Source organism: Amblyomma maculatum, chromosome 10 (genome assembly GCF_055883805.1).
Source record: "Amblyomma maculatum isolate TAMU_Amacu chromosome 10, ASM5588380v1, whole genome shotgun sequence".
NCBI classification, from domain to species: domain Eukaryota; kingdom Metazoa; phylum Arthropoda; class Arachnida; order Ixodida; family Ixodidae; genus Amblyomma; species Amblyomma maculatum.
Genome location: NC_139353.1, coordinates 43,795,366 through 43,817,144, shown reverse-complemented (window position 1 = coordinate 43,817,144; position 21,779 = coordinate 43,795,366). Strand labels below are relative to the sequence as shown.

Sequence of the window (21,779 nt, the reverse complement as noted above, 5' to 3'; positions counted from 1 at the left end):
CCAGCTCTCAACCTAGTATCACGCGGGGTGTGACCGTGCTACGCCAACAGCTTAGGGTTGGTAGCCCAGCTCTCAACCTAGTGTCACATAGAGTGTGACGTCACAGCGTCACGTGGGTGCGGCCGCGCCACGCTGAAGGCTCGAAATCTAGAGTAGTATTGATTTCGCAATAAAAGCTTCGGAGGCATCAAGATTGAAGGCCACGTCAGGCCTGTCTGCAGTGGCACCTCCTCGGCATATAACAGTACATCTTCTGCCTGCTATACTCCCTTTGTTACATCTCCTTTGGACATCCGATGCTCTGCTGCTCATCGCATAAACATCCAACCTCTTACCATCAACGCCTACAACAGCGAGCACTCTCGTCCTCTGAGTCGACTACATTCATATCATGAAGTGTTTAACTCAGGCTACGATGAGCTATATTCATCGCATAAACGTGCGCCGCCGGTGTGTTGTACCTATGAATTGTGGTCTTCCAGTGTCCTGTATTGGAGGAAGATGAGGCGCGGCGGAAGAGGCAGAAGAAGCGAAAGCTGAGCCCCTGTCCACTCTGGGTGTGCTAACATCCAGTGTATCGTACCATCGTGTATAAATAAACCACGTAACATTTGCTATAAAGAATTCTTAGATTTTTGTTGCTATTCTAGTACTGTAATGATGCCACTAAGCTGACGTTGTTTCCTATTTGCATATGCTGAATGAAATGTGCGGATGTGACAATTTGCGCACCATCCCACAAAAGTTCTTGTTTCGTTTGTGAAAGCACACGTGCTTCATGCTTAAAATATCTAGAAATACAGCACGAGACAGGCGTGCATGCCACGTAGTAAACGTATTAATGTACCGAGATTAAATCGAAAACACGCCGACCTCCAGTGATCAGTAACAAATTTGGGAGGCGTTGATGGACTACGACACCACCGTGGATAAAATCTTGCTGTTGCCGCGAAGGCATGTAATGCTGAATGCGCAACGCAAAAACCCGCTAACATAAAACAATAAAAATATAACATGGCCTATGTATTTTACAGCACAGGAACTTTTTCCTGAAACATCTGCTTTCGCGGAAAGAGGAGCCACGTGATCCTCCTCCAGCGCAAGGTCGGCTCCGTTCGTTCCTGTAGTGGAGTTCGCATTCAATACAGAGTACCACTGTCACGTGGCGATGTATACGTCGGCCAAACAAAACTTATTAATCCCTACCTGGTCCGAAAAAGACAAAAAAGTGTTCTAAGGTCTATTATGCTTGTTCATGTAGGATATAACAAACACCAAAGACATACCACGTTGTTCAATATTATTTATTAACCTTCAAATTTCTAAAAGGCGTTACCTATTCGGGACGATACAAGAAAAAACGGGCATAAGACATAACAGTGTTTATCACAATATAAAATGGATAACCTAACAAAAAGAAGAATTAAATGTTGGATGACCGCAAGGAATGAAACATATACATAAAAGAAAAAAGAAAAACGCTGAATTAAGGTCGTTGGTAAAAAGACGAAATATTTCGGGAGTCCGTAAGAAATCCTTCGTTCACTGAACGCGGAATGAACACAGTGAACAAACCTTTGGCCAGCATTCCTCTTTCCCTTTTGACGTGACTTTATATTACCCGACCCGAGGAGATGCCGTCCAACCGTATACAGCTAACCTCTGTAAATACGAGTATAAAGGGGTAATCGAGAAGCCTAAATTGGGAAAACGGCATGTAAATCATGTTAAAAACCAGAGTACGCATAAAAATATTTTAGCTTAGCTACACTGGCAGATGAACCAAGGAGATCCAGGATCGAATGGTCACAAGTGAAGGTGAGGCAGAAAATTAAACTGAGCACAAATACAAAAAAAAAAGTGTAACTTTGTAAGAGCTATCGGTTATAGCATAAATATAGCTACGCAACTAAAGAAAGAAAGATGCTTTGGTGAGGAATATAATGAAACAGTGAAAACGACGAATAAGTGATTTTACCTCTATCAGCCATATTACCCTGTAAACAATACGTAGCGTGCGTATACAGCAGAAATAAGAATCGTAAAGACCACGTGCATGATTTCATTAATGTTGATACACGGGACACGCTTGAACTATTCGCAGTAAAATTGAGACAACTCATCGAGGTCTTCCTAAAGGTACTTGCATTTAGATGCACTTGTATATGCGACATAAAGCACAATCGTCCGTGAAAAGGCGTATTGTTGACCATTTGGACGGCAAGAGGGCATGCTACATTATTTATACGGATAACCAATGCACCAATGCAATTATACGGGTAACCAATGTGCAAGTGGTTGAAACTGCAAAGGAAAAGAACTAGAAAACAAGTGAACACCATTGCACAGTTATCCCGTTGCAACTCAGAATGGCACAGTTACACACATTGAATCACAGCATGCGCGCACTCTTTTCACTTTGGGCGGCGGCATCAGTATCGTAACTTATAAAGCGCGTGATGAAGTGGGGACCCATTTCGTGTTCATACGCTATGGCATCAAGTATTCTACACCATATGGCTGAAGGCCACTAAAGATGATAATGTTCAGCAGATGAAAAAGAAAATATGTACAAAGTAATTGACACAAGTAACGACGTAATATAAAAACTGTCTGGCTGACAACATCTGTGTGTAGCGCAGATATCCTTGAGTATACTAATATTTAACAATAAAATAATAACCGAATTCATGTTAACAGGGCCTTATACTCGCTCACTATTCAATTTATACAAATCGAAGCACGACATCACGAGTAGACAACAATGTGGAAGCACACATGAAAAGGATCATTGAGTGTGTAATAAAGGGAGGTGAAGGGCAGAAGTGAAACAAATTAGAATGTTTCCAGTTACTGCACAAATAAATAAGTCTCCTTTTCTTTTTTTAGTTTGTTCGGTAGATAAACATATGAACGAGCACGAACACCTAAGCAATATGATCGCTGTGTGTCTTAAAGAACTTCTAGTGCGGCGACCATCAGAATGTGCCACTGAGATCCAAGGATAGATGAAGGCTGTCCGGGCAGTAGGCCTGCGCTGCTTGCCTGTAGGCACTCCCGGGCACCGCGGGCACCATCGAGCTCATCTTGTTGTAGACGTGCATGACGTAGCTGGCAGTGCACATAAGCCACGCCTCCTTGCTTGCGTTGGCGGCGAAGAACACCTGCCACCGGTCATACGGCACCGGCAGAAACATCCAGTGAGGTACCACCTGTACGACATTAGGAGACGACATTAGGAGAGTTGATTCACCGGGTGGCCGCGCGAAAGCAAGCAAGTTATGGGGGTCGAAAGACACAGCGAAATTCTTGACAGAGGAGAGAAAGGTAGCAAACCGATATGCTTAAATAATGTGAATTAAAAATATTCTCATAGGCTTCTTAGATCATTTGAGCAACAGCAATCCACCAGCGCAGATGATAATTTTGAATACCCTCTGTAAAAGTGTGAAAACGGACTTGACATTCACTAACAGCGTCCTGGACTAAGTTTCAGTCAGGGCGTTGTTAAATGGTGATCAATAAGTAACGCTAGCGTGCGAAGTATTGACGGCGTTATGTTATTTCAAAAAGCCATTTTTGCAATTCGTACTCAGTTTAATAAAAAAGCGCCTAATAATGCCGGTATTTTCACACTGTGAGAAAGTAATTCTTGACTAAATTGACAGAACTAATTGCACCTTATTGGTGATAGATTTTATTTGGTAGCGTGGAAAAGCTGACATTGCCTCCCTATTGAGGTCATGATCAATATTTAATGCAATAAAAAAATTGAAGTCTTAACGCTGAATTATCATTTTTTTTTTTTCACTGTGTACTGTATATCAAGAAGAAAAAAATGCTTATCGATGCCGAAAAAAAGGACGAGATGTGTTAGCAAGGATATTGTCTGTATGTGTCAGTGATACACTGGATTAGTGACATTTTCGACAGCAAACCTTGCGTATAGACAGACAGAAAAACGTATAGACAGAACTCACCGTGAAGCCCGCATCGCCACCGCATCGGCGTCCGACCACGTCCTCGACGTGCTGTCGACCGCAGTACGCCAGTGTGACTCGGCGCAGCAAGAGGGGTCCGATGGAAGACCATTCTCGAGGTCTATAGACTTCGGCCGCGCGTTTCAACAGAGCTACCAGGAAAGGGTCGCCGCGATGGAATGCCATGAAGCCGTTGCTCACCATGTCACCACCTCCCTGCAGCGTCAGTAAAGTGACTCGTTTCTCTTTCTCGAATAGGCCACGTTGTTACCACGGTATAATGCGAGTGAACACGCGGACGTTCCCCGCTCGGGGCAGATTAAGCCCTTGCTTCAACTTGGCGTTAGACTATCTTTATTCCCTTTAGAAGATAAGGGAGGATTATTTTTGCTCGTCACATAATAAATGCACAGTGTTAAGGCATGCATATATAGGTCCCCGGTAATTTATTTCGAGGATGTCAGGAAAGAACATGAGGCTTTCTAATGGACTTTGTAGGAGGATGGCCAGGCCTGGCACCGCTACAAGCAATGCGCAATTTGGCAATGACCTTGCAAGGTATGAATAGCAAGGCATTGTAAGTACACAGGACATGTCATGGACCACCCGAAATTTAATTTTGAAGTGCCCGTACTATTCCTCGTACCCCTTTAGCTGGATCCAAGCCGAGAGCCAACTCGGCCACCTCAATTTTCGTGGCCCACGACCAAAATTCATTTTCCCAAATTGAGAATTGAGTACGCCAAAGTTCGATACCTGCTCGATAGACTCCCAAAATGTACTAGGCCCACTTCAAAAATGTAAGGGGCCCGAGCCTGCACAACTGACTTTGGCCATGTCGAAAGCTGACTCGGCCCATGTTCAAAACCGACTTCGACGCCCCCCAAAATAGTATTGACACTCCACCAGAATTTTGCACGATACTACGTTGGTTTGTTGATGAAGTAAAAGAGGTATTTTTTATCCTAGTCACAATTTGTATTTCGGTACATGTTCAAACCAAGGCGCACATCCCATCTTCAGCGTTCCTTGTGCCTGCATATATTTACGACATGTATTGATTTGCACAAATTTGGCAGGTAAAGCTGCAGCAGCAAGTGCGGACAAACTCACCACTGGCGACTGACAGACACACGAGGGTAGAAAGTCCAGTGACTGCATCACGACGACGTCGATGTCGAGGTAGAAGCCACCGCGCTTGTAGAGAACGGCCAGTCTCAATGCGTCCGCCAAATGTTCGACGGGATAAGCACTCATATTCAAGGCTCCCGACTCGTACCACGATTCCAACGGCGTCCCCTGAAACTCCTCCCTGGGCTTCCCGTGACAGGTTGCAGACGCGTGCATGGAACGAGAAAAGTGCATGGATTTTCAGTGAAAACTGCTGAAAGTCCTGCCCACCCTTGAGCAGCGTTCACACTAGGCTTCATTCCAGATAAAGGCTGCATCGCCTGTCTTTGCCGCTGAATTAAGGCTTCTTAATACTGAGCTCTGTGACGTCACTTTTAACGTCCGATTCTTCCAGGCCAGTGGCTTTACAACGCATCAAGTCTAGCGTCCTCTATTTTAGTGTCCGTTATAGAAACTGCCCGTAATCTACTCCTAAGGTCCTATTTTAAGCAACTCTTATCATTCTACACCAATCGCGAAGAAGTTACTCTGCTTCATTTCGTTACTGGCAATGTATTGGACAGTATAGCAAGTAGTTCGCATTAGTGGGCAAAATTTATTCATTGCACTTCATTAAGCTTGAGTTGGTACTACTATATTTGTTTGTCTAACTGAAAACTGCCTAAAGCAAAGGTTCCGCACATGGGAGTAATGGTTTAATACATACTAGCATGGGAATCTCTTCCGTAATGCTTCTATTTATATAACACATTAAGGTATGTATTCTCTATTTGATAAGCTTTCTGTGTTTTGACTCACTGTGGAGGGAAAAACAATAAGATTCATAGCGATTGAAGGGCAGGTCCTATAGTACCGTATCGTCCTCGAATACAGCAAAACATTACCATCAAATTACTCTCTAGTCATTCAAGCCTGGCATTGTCCTGTTGTCCGCTCACCTTCACTTCGTTGAGGACGACATTCGGAATGGACCGTAACAAGTTGGCGAAAGGCCCGGAAAGGACGCTGTTCGCGCTGCCACTGGCCGCTGACATAAGGTGCACTGTCCATCCAGGGTGAAGCCTCGCCGCAGATTCGACCGCGCAAGCGATTCGAGCCGTAAGCGTTCCGCGGCCTCCGGTTTCGAGGAAGAATATTCGGGAGAAGGCATACTTCTCCAGAGGCACAAGTCTCCCTGCACAGGATTTTGAACAAGTGCATTAATTAAGAACGAGCGAGAAGCAATTAGGAAATTTAGATCAGTTTGGACTTCCTTACGGTTTACTGCATGCCTGCCAGTGAAAAAAACCAATGAAAACATTTTTTTAACTCATGCAATGACATTAATGTCTACTTTTAGCTGGATAACCAATATGATAGGGCGGTACCACAAAGAAAAGTCCAATATTTCACCTGTTTTGTGGTAAAGGATACCAACAACCATCGATGAGACAGACCGAGCATAGCGTTCAGAGCGTTTAATTTACGTGTGCAACGCAAAAGAAATAGAACGAAGTAAGCGCTGTGTTCGACTACTTCTTTCGTCCTGTTTCTTTTCCATGCATTGTGCCTCTTCCGCTGAATTTGTGCCTGCCCTCTTTGAATGCCTGAAGCAGGCCGAAGCCTGTGCTTTGTACTCTAAGAGCTGCATGACGTCAGCGATCCGGACATACAGATTGCAATGGCAATTGTTGAACACGCGCGTGGCATGACAGAAAGATGAGAAAGATCTGTAAATTTCCTTTTGATTTTTGTTTGCACCTTCAATGCAGAGAGCAAGTTCGTCCTCCGCTTTCCAATCTCCACCCCGTTTTCGCATAACTGTCCTGTATAAGTCTGATCAGAGCAGCCAACGGTCGCCGAGGCTAAAGAAAACGTAGAGGCCTTTTTTTTTGCTATTTACTTGAATTAGTATACTGTAATAATTTTGGAGAGAAAGAGTGTTAAATACATAGTAGAAGGAGAAAGAACGCGCAAGTGTTGGGAGCAGAACCAACGAACTCTATCACGGTTCATTAAAGGACAATTAATAAAGTAGGAGATTAGACAGCCGCCGCTAGTAGTTCAGGTGATTAGAGCACCGGAAGCGATATTCAGAGGTCGTTGGTTCAGTTTTCACCAGCGACGCATTGTTTTTCCTTCTACGTTGAATTACATATTTTTCTTCCTGAAACGAGTGTGGTACTAATTTAGGTCAATAGTATAAATAACACCTATCTCCGCTTTTTTGGCCCCGCCTACTGTTAGCTTCTTTCATTCGTATCTAATAACGAGCCCCTCATTTCTCGTTTAGTTTTCTGCTGTATAAACCTGCAAACACTTGTGATCCTTATCGCCCAAGTGCGGCGCCTAGACAGTAGAGCCAGAGAAAACAAAAATAAGGGGGCATTCAAGCTTCTTTAACACAGTCTTTGCGTTCCGCGATGTTTTTTAATGTCTTTGTTAACTAGCCCTCGACTTGTTTTGGCAGACGGATGCTAAATGGGAAGCGAAAATATATGACGTCACCCTAACCGCTGCGCAAAGAACGACTGCGTCACAATTGAGATACAAAATCACGTATTTTCTCTGACACAATCGGCGTTTACATGGACTCGGCAGGAGCGGGTTGAGTTGAGTTATCGGATCGATAACCGGTATCCAGGTTCATGTAAACCCCATCGGGTGGGGTCGAAAAGACGACGGAGCGAGTACAATCAACTCCCGCGCAGAGGGCGGGTTGACTGGACTCGATTCCGCTGCAGGGGGGGGGGGGGGGGGGGGGGTGTTGACTGGACTCGCCTCCGCTGCAGGAAGCATGTAAATGTTGTCAGGTTGAGTGTGGGCCCAGTGGGAGAGGAGAACCGTACGAGAAATGCTAAGGATGCGCGGGGGAAAAACCGGAATCGGGTGCCGTCTACTAGTTCTTCGCCTCGATGTGAGGTACCGCCGTAATCGCTGCTCGTCCAGAGCCGGATCTGCAATTGTCGGGTTGGGCTCATGTAAACCCGGTAGGGTCGAATCCATTCAGCTCAACTCCCTAACTAGACATTCCGCTGTCGGGTCTATGTAAAAAGGGCTACAGTTATGGCGACGTTACACCTTTTCGACCGAACGAGCCGTATATACACTTCGTAGAAAACTACAAAAAAAAACTGAAACTAAGCTGCAGATCACTTGCCTGCAGTTGTTTGTCTGGCGTACGACGTCTCTGATGGCACGCGTCGTCGTCCCACGCACAGGTAGCACAGGAGAAGGGTGAGCGCTAGCGTCAACGCTGCAATCGGCTTCACCAGCCTGCGTGGAAAGCGAGAGATGAGTCACCACTCGGCGCATGATTTCGAAGCAGCTCACGATAAGCAAAAATTATTCTTGTTACCTCTTCAGTAATTTTGTGCGAATAACAGGGGCGACTAGAGCGAAGTTCTGGCACGGTACGTAGTGACAGCGACATATTAGAGAGATTTAGTTTACCGTGATCCGCTATCCGCCACCGCGGCCCTCTGCCGCGCGTGGCCTAGGCTCACAAGCTGATTGGTCCCGCCGCGGTAGGTCTATGTGCCGACATCCAGTATGTGGCGCCATCTATCGGCGTCATGGGGATCTGGGCATGCACAGTGGAACGCGCGGTGGCGGATCACAGTAGCGGATCGCGGTTCACGGTAAACTAAAACTATCTATTAAAGCCTCTTCGATTTCAGTGCCAGCCAAATCTGCCGGTTTAGTAAAGTCTGCAGCCCTCCCCTGCGATCATTTCTTTCTATCGTGATCATTATCTATCGACGTACCACTTATACGAGCAAACACAATTTGTCTCGCTTTTTTTTTCCTGTGGTCGCTTTAGGCAATGCCGCGCCTCATATATAATTGTGAAGGAGAAGGAAAAAACTTTATATCGTTAAAATAATATAGACGCTCTCAGGAGGACCCCTTAGTCCAGGAACCCTCTGTTTCTTCTAGCTTAGCCCACTCGACCAGCTGTAACTGATCTGCAGGTTGCGTAGCTAGAAGGGCGCCCTCCTAGGAGGCGGGGGTGAGGTTTTTGTTGGGAGGAACGCGATGGGATATGGGCATTCCCATAAGTAATCGTTATGTATGCATAATTGAGGAAGCCGAATCGTACTGGTATGACGAGGTAAATGGAGGGCAGCTTTAACGGCTGAGCGGTGTAGGACGTTAGGTTTATTGAGTTGGGTCTTGGTGACGTGGTGGAAGGTGAGGTGGTAGGCTAGTCGACTAACGATGGGGGCGTCTACAAGTCTTAAAGTGTCCTTTTCCTTGAGGTCATCATTGCGGCTTGAAATGCGACGAATTAGATGTCTGATCTGGTTAATTTGGCGCTGCAGGAGGTGTATGGTGTGGGTGGCTTTAGCGTCCTGTTGAATGTGGAGACCCAGCAGTCGGAGTCATGGTACTTTTGGAATCGGAGCATTGTCAAGGAGTACGGCGATGGTTGGGGCGCGTGGGGAAGGTTTGATGACTAGGAGCTCAGATTTCTGCGGTGCACACGCAAGACCTACAGCCTGTGTATATGTGTGAATGGCATCCGTAGCGAGTTGCAAAGTATGTTCAACTTGGCCAAGGCAACCCTTAGTAGTCCATAGTGTGATGTCGTCTGCGTATATTGCGTGCTGAAGGTCAGGTATAATTTCGGGTATCCGGGCTAAGGGAGTGAGAGCGATCTTAAAGAGGATGGGTAAGAGGACTGAACCCTGCGGTGTGCCTTGGTTGGGTAAACGGGTGGTCGGCGAGGCGTAGGAGCAGAGTGTGATATGGGCCGTGTGTTTAGATAGCAATACCTCAACGTAGCGCCAGATGCGTAGTCCGCTTTTAGTTGTGGCAAGGGTAGACAGAATGTGGTCATGGCTGATGTTGTCAAATGCCTTTTGTATGTCAAGTGCAAGTATGGCCCGTGTGGCCTGTTATGGGGGGTATTGTTCAGGACGGTCCCTTTCAGGTGCAGTAGAATGTCATGGGTGCAGAGATGTGGGCGGAAGCCGAATTGAATGTGAGCAAAAACGGCGGTAGATTCGAGTTCAGGTTGAAGCTGTCTAAGGATTACGTGTTCATAGAGTTTGCAAAGACACCTTATGAGATAAATGGGACGTAGGTTGTCTAAAGAAAGAGGTTTTCCGGGCTTAGGAATGAAGTTGATTGCAGCGTGTTTCCAAGAGGATGGTAAAGTGCCCTCCCTCCAGTGTTGGTTGTAGTAAACTGTGAGTTGGGAGAGAGATTTATCATCGAGGTTTCGAAGGAGTTTGTATGTAATTTGGTCGGGCCCGGGTGCGGTGCTACGAGTGATGTGCGTGAGGGTGGCCCGTACCTCCGCGGTGGTTATGTCCTCATCCAGCCTTGGGTTAGGTGGCGGATGGAGGCGTGGAGGAAGGTGGGGCGAAATGTATCGCTGTGTGAGGTATTGAAGGATGTATGTGCCTTATTGTGCTGCAGTGTGAATGAGGCGGTGCGTGTTGATCGCTGTCTGTTTTTTGGTGCTGGTGGGGGATCGAGCAGGGTTAATATATATATACAAAGCTTCAAAACGGCTCCATTGCAAATCGATTGATGCGGTGGACATTTTAACAGAAGATGCACTGGATGCACAAGAAATGTTAAGAAGAAAGTTTGTTTATTCATAAAACCGGGTATTACATAAATAATACAAGAGGAGGTCCCAGAGCTCAAGGCTGAATCGGGGCCTCGGGATTTTTCTCCGGAAGGAGTGGCAACCCCGACGTAGAATGTCGTAACCGCAACCTACCACCACGCCCAACAAGGTAGCTCCCCAGGTGTCTGACAGCTGTAACGAGGTGGCTATTTCGTTTTAGTGTGAAATATCACTGCACCGCGAGGTGTTAGATCGGAACTCAGGTTTATGTGTTCCTTGCCTTTGAAGCGATCTTGTCAGCCTAGCATAGCAAAAATCCAAACGAAGCGAATGTAGTACCTTAATTTCAAGCTCTTGACAGATTTATTTGTATAGGATCGTAGCATTTCTGTAACCTCAATCGACGTGCGATGTATGCGACGTTTGCCTGCGATGCCGCACAGAAACAGAGACGAAGAATGCATTAAGTGGCCGTCTACCCCAGGAAAGAAAGGCGCATTATCTTCACAAACGCGTCCTTGCGCGGCGGTTGACTGATTTGCACTGACAGTCCTCCGTGCTTCTATAACGCTCTAAAAACCACGTGGACAGAGCAGATGCAGATATAATAAATAGATCCCTATCAGCAGCAAATCATAGGTGAAGCGGCAGCATACCTTTTCATTACAGTTGAAGAATCGCTCTGAACGCCCTCTTCTCGTGTAAAGGATTAGCCTACATGGAACAAAGGCTCCAGGTCTGGACCATTGAACCCCTTCTCTCGCGAGAAAACCCAGACGACTATCCCAGAAAATGCATATTTTTCCTTTGTGGAAGCTTTAGGTGTAATGTTTTTGGCAGCCAGGAGCGAATTTTCACGGGTTTTTCAAAACTTTCAAATAACAAAATTTTCTCTTTTCCCTGAATCACTGCACATTTCCAAACAGATGCCGGAAAAAAAAAGTATGATAGAAGTAGAGACCCCTTTATTAATTTTTAATTCAACTGCATGAGGCATCGTCGGGAAATTCTGTTGGTGTGAAAATTTATTTTTCACGGATGTACGCCCACCAGAAACGACCGTTAATATTCACCTGAATGCAAACGTTGTCTGCGATCTCTTCAACGTTGGCGTTTAATATTGCCATCACCCTCAAAAACGTTTTTCGGAAGTCCCCCTTGAGAATCATGTTTTGGGCTGAAAACACGAGCTTTGCTGTGCACGGAAGTCGGCAAACCCGTCCACTTCCGACCAGCTGAGGCTCTCCAATTAACGCGCTGTCGCGATCCTGTAGGCACCACTCCGATTAACTGGTATCGCGCTTTTTGGGGCAAAAGCCGACACTTTCTTGTTATATAGGCTCGCGCCCGCGCGCTTCCGTCGCCTTATCTCGCCGCCCTACAGGCGGGAACGCAGGGGATGGGGGAGGCCCTTCTGTGATGATGATGCACTGCAAATCGTTGCGGTAATTGGGAGGTAACGCTTGGCATTAGCGGAACTGAAGTGCCTTTTACAAGATGCTTTGTTCGTTATTCAATGACGTTAGGGAGAACTTTAGAACAACAACAACATACCTTTTAATAGTCCAAACTACACTCACTATGACAACTGGTCGGAGAGCGTCTCAATGAACAACCGCACTGCTCCGGAAACGCTGAGTGTCTCTTTTCCACTTGAAGGGAGCACGCGCACGAGCATCCCTCTCGTGCGCCAACAACCGACCACAACACACAACACACGCGCACACAGCCGTACCCCGCGGGGAAGAATAGGCAATTCCAGTCCGTATACGTCCGTCCCCCGGAGTCAGTGGGATGGTCCAGATGTCTTGCCGTGAAGACCGCAGTAGCGGAGGCGGCACCAGGAATATTCAACATGCTTTGCGGGCTAACTGGGGCTTGTCCTTCATGGTACGTGAAAAAATGTTAGCGGCTTTTTTTTTTTTTTTTTAGCATAGGCGGGACGTGCTATTACGTGGACGTATACCAGTTAGAGGGCGCCACTGAGGTTCTCTGCAGCAGACTGAGGCGTCACAGGAACAAACTCCTTATCAATGCGAAAGCGTTACGTGACTCGTCAGACGCTAAGTCCGTCACCGGAAGTCTTGTCCATCAAATGTGTCAATTGGAAATGCAGAGATATGTTATTATAGAATAAAAATAAGAGAACAAATCGGGGCCTGCGTGCGAATCAAGTCCGGACTATCGGCGTGCGAGACGAGGAAGCTGCTACTCCGCCACGATGCTTAGAAGTTTCAAGCTGAAGTTTGTGACAATGAAAGCAGATAAAATTTCACGAAGGACGCAGAAAGGCAAGACGAGACACAGGCGCTGATCCAACAACTGATCGTCGTTCCCTGATTGTCTTCCCTCTCTGTGTCCGTCGGGAAGTTTGCGCTGTTTATATTGTGATGAAAAACCAACTATAGGTCATGATGTGTTCGGCGAGTTTGTGCACGAGCTATAGAATACAAACGCTTATTCATCGCTTTGGAAAGTGTGGTCAACTTTTTCTTCTCTCAAGGAAGCGCATAAAAAAAAATAGCACTGTTTCCTTTCTGCCACCCATTTGCACCTTCGTATGTTTAACTTTTTGTTCTCCACTGTAAGAAAATGAATTTGTGTTAAGAAATTAGTCTTGAATTATTGGCTCACTTGCTATGCCGTTGAGCACCTTTTTTTTTTTTTTTAATCAAAAACAGCACATGCATGCTATTGTGTTTTGTTTTTCATGCGTTGCCTATAGAGCGAAGAAAAACTTTCACCACATTGGCCAAAGCGTTGCACGAGCGTTTACACTCGTAAGCGCACAAACTCGCCGCCAAGAGAAGCGCAAACTTCGGCTGTTACGCATGTGTAGTTCCGACGAAGCAGAAAGCGCACGGTGCAGATGACAAACATTTCTGCACGGCCCGGACGAACAACAAACCATGAGGTATTGAAAGCGCTCCTGGCGGGCAGGGATGGTAGCAGCACAGCTTTGCTCATCGAGGCGATAACGCGAGTATTAAGTTATCGAGACGCCCCCTCGCTCTTTGCCGCGTATGTGCTGATAGAGAGCGCTGGCATGCAGTTTTTCTTTTTTTTTTTTTTCATTTCGGCCACCGCCCGCGTGTTCTGTATTACTTTTGGGGCACCTGTACACAAAAGTTGCATCTGACCTGTACTCACCTATGGGGCTGAAACGGGGAGACTATCGAAATGGGTTTTCCTTAAGTTGAGGACAACGCAGAGGGTTAAGGAAAGGAAAATAGTAGGTGTAACGTTGGGACATCGGAAGCGCTTAAAGTAGGTCAGAAAAATAACTCGAGATAACGATATTCTAGTGGCACGGGCAGGACATGCATAGAGGGCAATCGAAGATCGAAAACGGTAACAAATTGTAAGGCAAGGGAAGGAAAGCGCAGCAGGGCACGGCATAAAGTCAGGTGGCCAGACGAAGTTAAGAAGTTCGCAGGGGTCAAGTGGATGCATCTAGCACAAGATCGGGTTAATTAGAGAAATATGGGAGAGGCCTTCGCCCTGCAGTGCGTATAGTCTGACTGATGATGATAGCAACAAAACGTAAAAGCAGAACACCGGCGGCTCTCGACCGCGCGCGGTGGAGGCAGCGATTAGCATTCTACATAAAGTCGGGTGGAAGCCGTCAACTACAATACGCAGAAGCAGTTCCGCGTTGCTGCGATTATTCGCGATAAGCCTGAACCCATCTCGTGTCACAGAGAGATAAAGTTGCCTGTCAGCGGCTTCGGGCATAAACGAGCAAGTGTCACATGCTTGGCGCCAACGTAGCGAAACATGCAAGAATGCAAGGACGCTATCTTGCCTCCTCCTCTGCATGGTATTCACGCACCCAGTGCAGGTGCTACAATCGGCGTAGACTAGGATACGGCAGAAGAGCATCACATTTTATGTTTCTCTATGAATGCAGTTTGTGTCGAACGTGCCCTCGCTATCTGCTGGCAATTCCAACGTTTAGAGCACGCTGTGAAGCAGTCTGTGCGCCGCTCGGGTCTTTTGCAAAGTAAGTCGCTCTCTTACTTTTAGGGCATCTGTACAGTGCGCAACATAGTGCAGGCTTCTCCTAGAAAAGAAGTGAAAACTTGACCGTTGCGAGTGCGTTCTGCCTTGCACTATGATCAGGTCTCAGTGCGAGCCCTGCCCAGCTATTTCTGAAGCCACAGAAAGCGCGAGTTACAGCTCGTACTTTGGCACAAATCTTGAAAGGTGGACAGAGCAGAGTATTTATGCGTCAACATGCATTTCGGGTAACCTATTCTTGGCTTCTCAGCATATGTGCTTCGCTACATGGTAAAAAAAAAAAGAAACAAAGGGTTATATTCGGTGAATGCGAAGTCATTTATGACTCGATCATAGTAGACTGGTCATAGGGCTTTCTTGGCAGGAAATACTGGAGTGGGTTGCCATTACGTTCTCCAGTAGAACTCGAGAAATGTGGTCCGTCTGCATGCAACTGTTTGAACGAACCGCAAGATGCACCCACCGCAGGTTACACTTACCGTTTGGCAAAGGCAAGTGCAGTATGAAAGCCGGAGCGCCAGCTTTGTTCCACGTGACGTCATTCGCAGCCGTCTCAGTTTTATACGCGGCGCTGAACACACCGAAGACACGGGAATAAGGGCGAGCGGACGAAACCGCGGTTCTTACCTTCTGTCGCAGTTCTGCATGGGACCTCTTTTTCTGGAAAGACAGCGCCGGAGAAAATCACGTTACGGCTAGGCCGCAAATTCTTGCCGCTCCTCGTGCCTCGGTCCCTTGTTCTGTCACAGATGGCTTCCTGCCGAATCGGAGCGGGGCATTGGAACATGGAAAGAGCCAAGCACCGGAAACACATGTTTACTGGCTATCCGCGCCGTGAAATATGATTTGTAGTAAACTGCTTTTTGAAAATCGATAATAAAGTGAACGTTATCGGCACTTGCACACTGAGTAAAAGATATCCAGCATCAATTTTCAGATCCGTAAGACCATGGGAAGTGATCTCCTATCTTAGTTTTGTTTTCCCCCTTTTTTGCTTGGTGTGGGATATAGTAGGTCGTATATCTTCCCTTGCAATCGCCTCGCTCTGCAGCCTTTCTCTTTACGTTGTACTTTCTTTACTTGGTGAATCACGCCGTTCATATCCCCTCAGTTAACACCAATATACGACGGTAAGTTTATTTACACAAATGTAGGCGTGCAACATATATACTTTTTTTTTACAGTATCTTTTTTTTTTTTTTTAATGCAATCTGTTCATCATACCACACATTTGCGTATTCCAACTAATGAGAAAGCATCTGGTTGGTTGTGGAGCAACTTTTGAGTCGTTTCCCGCACCCCTCCGTAACGTGCCGTCAATAAAGAATGCAAATGAGTTGACACGTACGTGGTCACGCGTGCCCAATTTTATCTCGGTCGAATCATTCGCCAGCCAGCTGTTGCCACGCAAACTAGACCGCTCCGATAAGCAGTTTGCACTAAGCGGGAGCAACGGCCACTGATCCCGTTTCTTGTTCCGGAGAGTTAGAAGGGGCAGAAATTAATCATCGAAATTTAACGAGTTAATGCATCCTTTTTACAAAAAATCCGGCGTTTGTTGTGACTCGTGAGCTAATAATCACTAGTACGTGGCTCTGTCAGGGGCAATTGACAAGTTGAAATGGCTGGGCATTGCTATGTGACGGTTTGCGTGACGTCATAACACCACGTGACATGGCCGAGCTGCCAAGAGGAGCCAACTAGGCTACTTCCTTTGGAATGAGAATCGAATCTATCAATACCCTTGCATCTTGAGTACAGGCATATAAGTACGTACGTTAAAGCGGGACTTTTTATCTATGTCGGGTGATCTTTCACATATGCGAATGATTGGACATATTCGACTCTTGAGCAAATATAGGGGGCGCATTCCTTGCTAGCTTGCCCTTAGCATGGAATATTATTGCCTTTGTTTTTTTTTTTCTTTGTTTATGTCAAAGAATTTAAGCACGACCATTGCTTTAGAAAAGTGAGTACTTTGTTCGCAGAATCCGTTAGTTGATTAATATCAGTACAGGACCAGAATAAGCTGGTGTCGTTAGCGTAAATAATAAATTTTATCTCGTTGCTTGTATTAACAATATCATTAATGTATACGTTAAAGAGTATATAGGACTCAGAAGACTGCCTTGTGGCACGCCATTTGAAACTTGTAGCACATCGGAACGACAATTATTGGTGATAACATATTGGGATCGCGAGCACATATATGACTTGAGAAGGTTGAGGGCATGGCCACGTATACTACAATGTTCGAGTTTAGCAAAGAGGGTATTATGATTTAGTGTATCAAACGCCTTACTGAAATCTACAAAAATTCCAAGAGTAAGATTCTGGGATTCTATGTTGCCTAATATATATTCTTTTTGGTCAAGCAATGCATGCTCCATGGACCTATGTTTAGTAAATCAACATTGGCAGTCAAATAATAGTGTTTTAGAAGGAAATTATGCGTTTGAGAATGAATTCTGCGTTCTAGTCCCTTGGAGAAGAAAGGTAAGACAAATATTGGCCTGTATTTACACAAACTATTTCTGTCTCCCTTTTTGAAGATTACTGCCACCCTAGAAAGTTTCATATCAGCAGGAAAATTGGCTGTAATTAGTGTAGTGTTACATATGTGCGTTAAACATGGAACTATTAAAGGCAAGGCATATTTTATTGGGTGACTATGGAGATCGCAAGAGTCCAAGCTTGTCTTATTTTTGAGGCTTTTTAAGATACAGTACACCTTATTTTCATCCGTCGGCTCAAAAAAGAGAGATTGCAGAACTCTATCGCCCAGAAATTTTGAGAAATCAGGAGATCGACTCCCAACTGCAGTAAAAAATTCGTTAGAAGCATTGGCCAAAGGACGCCCATTTAGGTCAATACCATCCACTGTTAGGCTTTTTATATTATTGGGTTGAGTAATTCTATTTAAAAGTATATTAAAGCGCCTCCATTCTTCTTTTGGATTATTAGATAGTTCCTTAATCAAAGAGGTTATTGTGGTAAGTCGCCCTAGCTGTCCAGATCTCTTTGTTCAAAAAGTTCCGAAATGTTTTAAAGCGAGCTGTGCGGTATCCTTCGTGCTAATAAATTTCGCGAACGTTCTGTGCTTCTTCTTTAAAGTCGTGGGGACATCCACGGCTTGGGAGCGTTTTTCGGCACTTTTGCTTCAATAGTAGGAAAACAATCATGATAGATTGGTAAAAATATCCGCAAGAAATCTCTATCGGCAACATTCGAGTCAGTACTTAAAAAAAAGCTGCTTCCCAGTTTTTTGCCCTATACGACACCTAAATGTTTCAAGGTTTTTCTGTGAAATAAGCTGCCGACAGGGTTTCAAGGTATGTGTTAAGCGGGATTTTGTATCAATGCGTAGAAAAAAATAGGTAGATGGTCTCTGATGTCTACTGCGAAACGCCTGGCAGTGAGAGGCGCATTATGATTCGTGATAAAAAGGTTGATAATGCTAGAAGACGTAGCCGTTATGCGCGTTGGCCTATTTATGACGTTCTGGAAGCTATAGCTTGAAGCAGCATCATGAGTTCTTGTTGCGCAGAACTGTTGGCACCCATGTACATGTTAAAATCACCTCCTATACAAGATAAGAAATTATCTGACAAGAAATTGATTTATTTTTCAAAAACCCGAAGGAACTCGTTTATACTGCTTTGCGGTGGGCGTTAAACAAGAATGAACGCCCCCACCACGTTTCGAGCTTCGGTTAAGAACGAAAGTCTGGTATCCCGGAATTCGAATGACGTCACTGTCAAAGCGATACCATGTTCCAGACATCATGATTACGTCAAACGTGCATTTAAGACTCGACAAAAAAAATCGTCAGTTGATCCGTTTTATTCAAAGCGCACTGCAGGTTTAAATGCGGCATATGCAAATATTTAGTTTGGTTTTGGTTTTGTGGGGTTTAACGTCCCAAAGCGACTCAGGCTATGAGAGACGCCGTAGTGGAGGACTCCGGAAATTTCGACCACCTGGGGTTCTTTAACGTGCACTGACATCGCACAGCACACGGGCGCCTTGCTTTTCGCCTCCACCGAAAAGCGGCCATCGAGGCCGGGATTCGATCCCGCGTCCTTGGGAACAGTATATTTACCGCGCTCTTTGTTTCTTAGAAAAGGGTTGAATTCACATTGTGTAAAAAGTGCTGTCTCTTCCATATTAGTCTAAGGATCGGGATCAGATGTGTCTGTTGAGCATAAGCACCTTCTACGCCATTTTTGACAGATCATCCCGCAGATACAGACGAACGACATTGTATTCATCAGTTTTGAGTGCGTAAGTAGCCCCATTTTTCGTCCACATGTACTTCCAGTCCTTTTTCTTTGCTACTGTAGCTCCAAGATGTTTTTTTTTTTTCTTTGTTTTTTTTTTTTTCGGGCGTTAGGTGTTCATTGAATTAGATTGAAATCTTTCCATCCAGTCCCACATCCTCCGTAGTAAGCCGCATCTTTTTTTTTTTTTTTTTTTCTGCAGCACACCATCACGCTTGGCTTTGAGCTTGAATCGAACAACAATGTTAGATTTCCCGGAGCTTCGAGTAGTAACGCGGTGGCAAACCTCAACGTCTGTAATCGGCTCTTTGACTGCATCACCAAGTTTTGACGCAATCTCATTGAAATTTTCATCGTCATGTTCTGGGACACCTTGAATTTCGAGGTTTCGGGAATATTGTTCACATTGAACAAGTCGTAACTCAAGTTCTCGAGACTTCCTTCCTAACCAAGCGCATCGGGAGTTGAGCTCCTGATTTTCGATCGTTCTTCGAGCTTTTTTTCTATTTCTTGCTGCAACTTTTTCTCTAATTTCTCAATCTCCTTCTGGGCGTACTCAATGCTGCTAGTTAGTTCCATCTGCTCCTTTTTCACCTCGCGTAATTCTTTCCGTAGGCCACGTTCAGTAGATTCAACTAATGTTTTCACTTCTTGAAATTCATCTCTAAGCTTCGCGAGCTCGTTACAAAATTCCTCTTTTAGTTTTGCAATAACCTTATCTATTCTAGCAGATACAAATTATTAGCACACTTGTACTTGGCAGCAGCGATGACAAATCAAAGATTTAGAAAACTTTACGTACACCAACACTAACCTGCAAAAGGAAGCAGGGAAGCGAGTTAGGCGTGTCTCGCAAGCTGTCGTCGCTGCTGTCAAGTGACCAGGCCGCGCAGTTAATGCTTCTTTTATAGGCAACGGCACTTCCGCAGGAACCAGGACTTTATATATGAACAAGGAAGTTGGCTTAACTAAAAAGGGGGGGGGGGGGGGGTGAGATTTTTCGACAAGTGCAAAGGGTCCGGGGACAGCAAGGAGTTACGATTACTACGTCCGAAGTTCGGACGACGTAGCAGGTTATGAGCATCTGTTTCTTTGATTTCTTAAGTCCGTTGGGAGTGGTAAGGCGACAGAGAGAAATGGCCACACTTACGTGTTTGTAAATGAGTCCGTAGTCGCAGAGCAGCAACGCACTCTGCAAGCGAGGCTCGAAGCAGAAGGCCGGCGACTATAACAGAGAAGGAAGCCCTGAAGTTAGGCACTCGAAAATTAAAGCATATATGCGGACTGTTAGCAATAGCAGCAATGCTTTGAAAATAATCCTACATTGAAGAACCGCTCTTGTTGCTTCTGGACGACTCGAAATGACGGACGACTCGAATGATCCGCTGCCGTCTGCTTGAGTTCGAGGAACTCTTCGTTCTGCGTAGCCTACCGGAAGATCGGCACGTGCGGCTATTCATACACCACCACTGCCCGAGCGAGTCGGTAACCACCTGCACGACCTTAGCTGCGACACGGTCACTTAAGACCTCCGTGGATAAGTTAAAAACGGCGTGCCAAGAGTCATTGTATGCGATGGGAGGGCGGATCCGTTTCCAGGTGCTCCGGCAGCAGTGTTTGAGGCGCTTCCTGACACATTCAGTGGATCGGAACGACATCATTTGTTGACAGCGACGGACGCCGCGACAGCCGAGGAAGCCAGTGCGTGCAATGGGGCATAGCTACTGAAGCGCTGAGCGAGGAGAATTGGAAAGGAGGAAAGAGGGGTTAGGAGACTGCCAGGAGCATGCTCGTGATGAGCAGCACGGCTATCACGAAACTGCCATGCTGGTTACTCTTTCTTTCTCTCTCTCAATGCCTCCCCCCCCCCCCCCCCGTGCGTGACTCCATGGCCAGTGCCGGGAAGGCATCGAGGCAAGCTCCCCCTACCCTTTCTGCCCTCTCGCAACGATTCACAGAAGCTTCTTACTTAGCCAAAGGCTTGCTTCTGTTACGATGGGGAATGAAGACGACTCATCCAGGCTCCAGTGCGCTCTTCTGTAGTGGGTCGCTGACGGCTACAGCTAAATTTTCACAAAGCGCCGGAGATGGAGATATAATCGCATTGCTGTAGATTTTATTTATTTAAGAAGGACTCGCGGTGTTAATGAGCATTCACTTACTCCCATTTTTGCCAAAACTAACAGTTTTAAATTCAGTTTTTTCCCTAGAACAGTGGAAGATTGGAATTCGTTATCAGCATCTGTTTTATCCTCACAGAATTTTTCTGATGCATTACAACGTCTTTATACTTGCTAATATTGTTTTATGTATATTTTGTATTTTTTATGCTGCTAATATTGTATAATTTTATTCTTTTCATTATGTAACAATGTGAATTCACTCCTGCTTGGACCAAGCAATGGCCTGCAGTATTTTCAAATAAATAAATAAATAAATAAATAATAAATTAAATACTGCAGCCCAACTCCTGGGCAATAGCAGGAGTAGGTACATAAAATGTGATTCGCAGTTCTGACCTCCCGATGCTATGGTTTCGACGGGCTTATGATGGATGGTATAGGAATCCTGTTCATGTTCGACCGCAGGAGATCCTTCAACTTGCGCTGACATCGCACAACACGCGAGCTTTTTCGCATTTCTGCACTATCGAAATGCGACTGTTGTAGCCAGGATTCGATCCCGCGACTTTGGGATTTAGATGCTGTCGCCAGCGTCATCAGGTACTGCAGAGATCAAATAATGATTCTCGATGTCACTCGGTATCGATGTGTTGTCGACAGCGCAGAAGATCCCCTGTTTTGC

General features: G+C 45.6%; 1 protein-coding gene across 1 annotated transcript; it reads right to left on the bottom strand.

The window, feature by feature from the left end:
- Window positions 1-1,291: 1,291 nt before the first annotated feature.
- LOC146176296 (lactosylceramide 4-alpha-galactosyltransferase-like) lies at window positions 1,292-15,473 on the bottom strand. The gene is made up of 6 exons (XM_084581283.1): window positions 15,322-15,473; window positions 8,251-8,366; window positions 6,050-6,285; window positions 5,094-5,297; window positions 3,981-4,196; window positions 1,292-3,212 (listed from the first exon to the last, which is right to left on the bottom strand). Exons 1-6 carry the CDS (start codon window positions 15,339-15,341, stop codon window positions 2,979-2,981), a joined length of 1,026 nt encoding a protein of 341 aa, XP_084437409.1. The 5' UTR covers window positions 15,342-15,473; the 3' UTR covers window positions 1,292-2,978.
- Window positions 15,474-21,779: the final 6,306 nt, after the last annotated feature.